We start from the raw sequence: 4627 nt of genomic DNA, 5'->3' as shown, positions 1-4627 counted from the left end.
GCATTCAAACTGTTCATAACAAGCATTCGTATACTTTGAAAGTATTTATATATAGTAATATTCGTGCATGTTTACGTTTACGTATAATTCTAATGTACAATAATTTGTAGGTTTCTATTATTCATATATGCACATCTATATATAGTTACAGCATAGTTAAATGCACTATTATTGGGAAGGCCGTTTTTCTTGCGCATTCGACAGTGGATAAGTATCAGTCAATCATATTTTAAATCACCAACGACAGCAGTACATATAATGATCGTGCACCACGAGTGAATTGCTTTTCATTTAAGTTTATATGTATTGGTATGAATGCCAGACTTACAATCTAAAAAGTAGCCTTTATTGCGCGGTGTGGAGTTTCAGTTATTTGGTTGCCACCGATTGAACCTTCAAGCATCGGCAGCATTCGACATCAGGACGGATTTTTTTTATCATTCTCCTGTGAGCCTCAGTTCACGATATGCTGATATATCTTACGGATGGATGTAAAAATCGTCCCGGTAGACACACAGTCCCAGACCCAGACCCACTTATGTAGTCACGACCATAATATAGTCTGAGCATGCAAGCAAGCATGCATGCATGCATCTTGAATATTCGAGACTATCGCATAGATGTTTCGGGCAATACTATATCATATTAAAGGCGGTCTAATATAACAGGAATATCTGGCATATACACTAATACATCATCAAGCGGTAGGACATTTTATCTAACCTATTGTAAGCCTCAGCAGCATGTCTATCGCGTGTGTGTGTATGTATACGAATATGACCACCTTGACTGAGTTCTGGTACAATTCCTACCAGTTCAGAAAATTTGGATTGATGTTGCCTGATATTTTTTGTCAGCAGTTCTAAAAATATACCATGTTAGGCCTGTGGTGTCAGTTGGCTATGGTTTCATCAAGACAGGCATAAAGGCAGGCATAGGGATAAGGCAGGCGAGAGTAAGGCAGGCCGTCACCATAGAGCCCAGGAATCCGGTACTCCTCTCTGGAGAGTATTTGAGAGTATATTAAATATCGGCTTGACGCATGTGTTACAGCTTAGTGTAATAAAATATTTAATAGAATAGCAATTTCAGTATAGCTCAAAAACTCCTTTTCTTCGGAAATCGACTTTATCGATGTCTTTCACATATTTTAGTTCAATACAAATAAATCAACAGTATCGCGGATCGCCATTGTTATTTACGCCGTATCGGTCTCTTCTTCATAATTGTCTTTTTTAAATCTATAAAATTCTATATTTTTCAACACCAATATTCGCTTGCCCGCTTTCCTCCGCATTTTGTATTGTATCGAATAGTTTGTTGTGCAGGAGTTCTCCCACCCCCTCCCCCCTCTTCCACACACACACACACACTGTACGTCTATATCCACCGAACCAGTAATCGCGCTACCCCCAGTCTAAAAGACTCACTAAAGTCACAATATCTGAATTTCACAATCCACACTTGCCGCGAGAGGGCTATCACGAGGCCAGGGGCTATTTTATTATTCACTTTTTCAGGAAGCTATGGTTTTCAAAATTCAACCTCTTCACGATTACCCGCTATTTGGAAAAAAAACGCTAAGAAGGATGCGGAGGGCGTACTGTTCTTACATACGGGGAGTTACATAAGTGATATACCGGGACTGGAACTATATGAGGTATAACTTTGAGTCTACGCGAGTCAAGCGTTGTATTCCCAACATGAACTAAATATAAATATTATGTACGTACACCCTAATATGTGTAATCGACCAAATACACTATTCTATGCACACGGCTTGCTCACGTTTGGATAGTAATGGTTTCACGCTCTGGTGGTGCGCCCACGGTACGATCGTACTGAGACAGTTTGGTTGCAATACAATGGGTCCCAGGAAAGTTGACATCTTACTCGCAGAATGGCGACATAAACATAATCACCTACAGGTATTCGTGATGCATTAATCAATGTTTACTCAATGTTGATAAGTTCTAAATATGTTAAAGTCGGTTGCGTGCACTAGTGGTTCAATATGTTCACAAATTGAATAAATAAATAACACTTCAGGCTATTATGAGATTGGGAGATTGGACGTTGGCCACTTCGAACTATGGAACCATACTCACTTGGCACACTATACAAGAAAACTATACGACACCGAGCATATTACACGTGGTAAAATCTGGAATACCGTGCCGAATTTAGGAGTTCAAATGAACAATTCGGTGTGTCAAATATTTGTGTTCGCTGTGTGAAGAAAGTTGAGCTAGACAAACTAGAACAAAGTTAATTGAAGGTAAGCCTCTAACGGCTAAAATATTATGGTAGGCAAACGAATGGGAGTACCTGTATCATACCTCAGGGTGTCTAACAGAGTGAAGAAACGTCTCTACACAAATATGATTGCAGGCTTACAATTGAAGTCAAGTGGTGATTTTGAGGCTCTTGCGCTGAAGTGGAATACAGCTGAAAATGTAGATGGGTATATAGTTTTCCTCAGATTTCCTGAGAGTTTACAACAGTACGCAAACTCGCTCAAAGAGAATAGCAATAAAACTATGTCCATGGCTGGCGCTATAGGGCAATAAAAAGGAATTGAATGCGACTTTGTTCAATACCAGACAAGGCAGCGTTTTGTCGCGGACCAAGTTGGCCAGAAGTAAGCACTTTAGGTCACAAGCCCACCAGCTACCAGTATGGGCTCAAATAACATTCATGTACCTGATGCTCCGCTGCCGCATAATTCACAAAATAAATAATGTACCACTCTCTCAGATGCCCAAGCCAGGAACAACTCCAACTCTTCAAGTACCAACTCGCTTGTGCTTGTGGTATTTAAAAAAAAGGGGATTTAGCCCAGAACTTTAAAACAAAAGATTGATCATCCTGAAACCCAAGGTCAAAGGATCATTTGCACAAGCTCGGAAAAGTATTTTCCGAGCAACATTTCTGATCTAAAATTCTCAATGTTAGATACAATCACCCTCTTGAAAAAAGCATTATGTATGAAATATTTGGTTGTTTAAGAAATACATGCCTCTTGACACAATTTGGTTGTTTACGAAATATATGCCTCGTATGCGAACACTAAAAAACCTGGCTCTACAAATGTTCTCAGCAGAACTAAAAGCCACATCTATTTATCTCAAAATGTACTCTTCTATGATTCAAACGTTGGCGGTGGCGGCTTCCCTAGCTGCATGCTCAGTCAATGCAACTGCAATTCGACGAAGTGTGAACAAGATAACACAGGGTACCACTTGGACACTCGAGGCATGGGGATAAGAAGACACCAGTAATGGCTACATGATTGACATCGACCTACAGACGAAGTCAAAGGACTATGTCCAGTCTCTTGTAGACGGAGGACAGTACCTGGTCTGCTATTTCAGTGCCGGTACTGCCGAGGATTGGCGTCCAGACTATCTCGACATGCTGGAGTACGCTTCAAAGGATAGTCTATATCCCGGAGAATCCTGGATAGACATCACTCAGTGGGAGGATTTCAAGCACTTAATCAAGGCTAGAATGGAGGAGGCAGTTGAGAAGGGATGTCACTGAATAGAACCGGACAATACCGACGCATACGAATATGGTAGTGACGCCGTACCAGATGAACCCAAAGACAGTTTAAAGCCATATCAAATTGATTACATGCGTTGGATGGCAAATACCGCCCACGAATTGGGTCTAGAGATTGCACAGAAGAACACCGTTGATTTGATCCCTGATCTGATTGACGTTATAGACTACGCGATCAACGAATCTTGTGCCAGAGGTGTCAGCTACGATTGTTGCGGAATTCAAGAAGCAGGATAAGGCTGTGTTCGGAGTGGGGTACAACACTGATGGCAGTTGCAGTGATGCAGAGGCTGAAGGAATCATGCGAAAATACAAGCACTCGAATGGTAAGCAATGGGTAGATTGCTAAAATATTACGCAGTAGGCCGCCACCGCCATGTATTGGGAGGCTCGATAGAACAACGTAACATATATATTTATATATACATTGTGATATCTACAGCTAGGCCAGTTTCGACAACTGCTCGAGTTGTAGATATCACACAACTGACCCATTGGGATAAAATTACCGCGGCATTGGCGTGATGCTGTCAGTCGCTGCACTTTGTTCCCTAACGCGGAGTCATTGTCACCATCGGTGAACTGGATATGGCACAGTTCCCTCACACAACAATGCCTCTCACAACTTCCCGAGGAATCGAACCCACGAATACAGCATTGTGACATCTACAGCTAGGCTAGAAGGGAATCTGCATTCGCAGGTTCGATTCCTTGGTCGAGGAAAAAGGGATGAGCGACATGTCTGTGGATATGAAGAGGCCGTATGGAGACCCGTATTAAGGCACACGGGAAAACAGGCCAAAACATTAGACGTCACAGCATAAAGCGCGTGAAAGTATTACGCATAGGACCTTGGCATCCAATTAGTCCAGTTTTGTGAAATCTACAGATAGGCCAGTTGGTCGAGCAATAGATATCTCAAGATCTCAAGATCTCAAAATTATATATATATACATATATATATATATATATCATATCCATACTAACAAACTATAGATATAGATATAGATATAAATATAGAATATATATATATATATATGGAAATATATATGTATACATATAT

The 4627-nt window shown here is 40.9% G+C and overlaps 1 protein-coding gene across 1 annotated transcript; it reads left to right on the top strand.

The window, feature by feature from the left end:
- Positions 1-3288: 3288 nt before the first annotated feature.
- Positions 3289-3890, top strand: SARC_09078 (hypothetical protein; the record flags this gene model as incomplete). Its single annotated transcript, XM_014296920.1, has 3 exons — positions 3289-3535; positions 3596-3723; positions 3761-3890. Coding segments are annotated over 3 exons (505 nt in total), but the record flags the coding sequence as incomplete, so codon positions are not given.
- Between the last annotated feature and the right edge of the window lie 737 nt (positions 3891-4627).

This window comes from Sphaeroforma arctica, assembly GCF_001186125.1.
Source record: "Sphaeroforma arctica JP610 unplaced genomic scaffold supercont1.883, whole genome shotgun sequence".
Classification (NCBI taxonomy): Eukaryota; class Ichthyosporea; order Ichthyophonida; genus Sphaeroforma; species Sphaeroforma arctica.
Note: the sequence above shows the minus strand (reverse complement) of the source record. Positions and strands in the feature narration are given on the sequence as shown.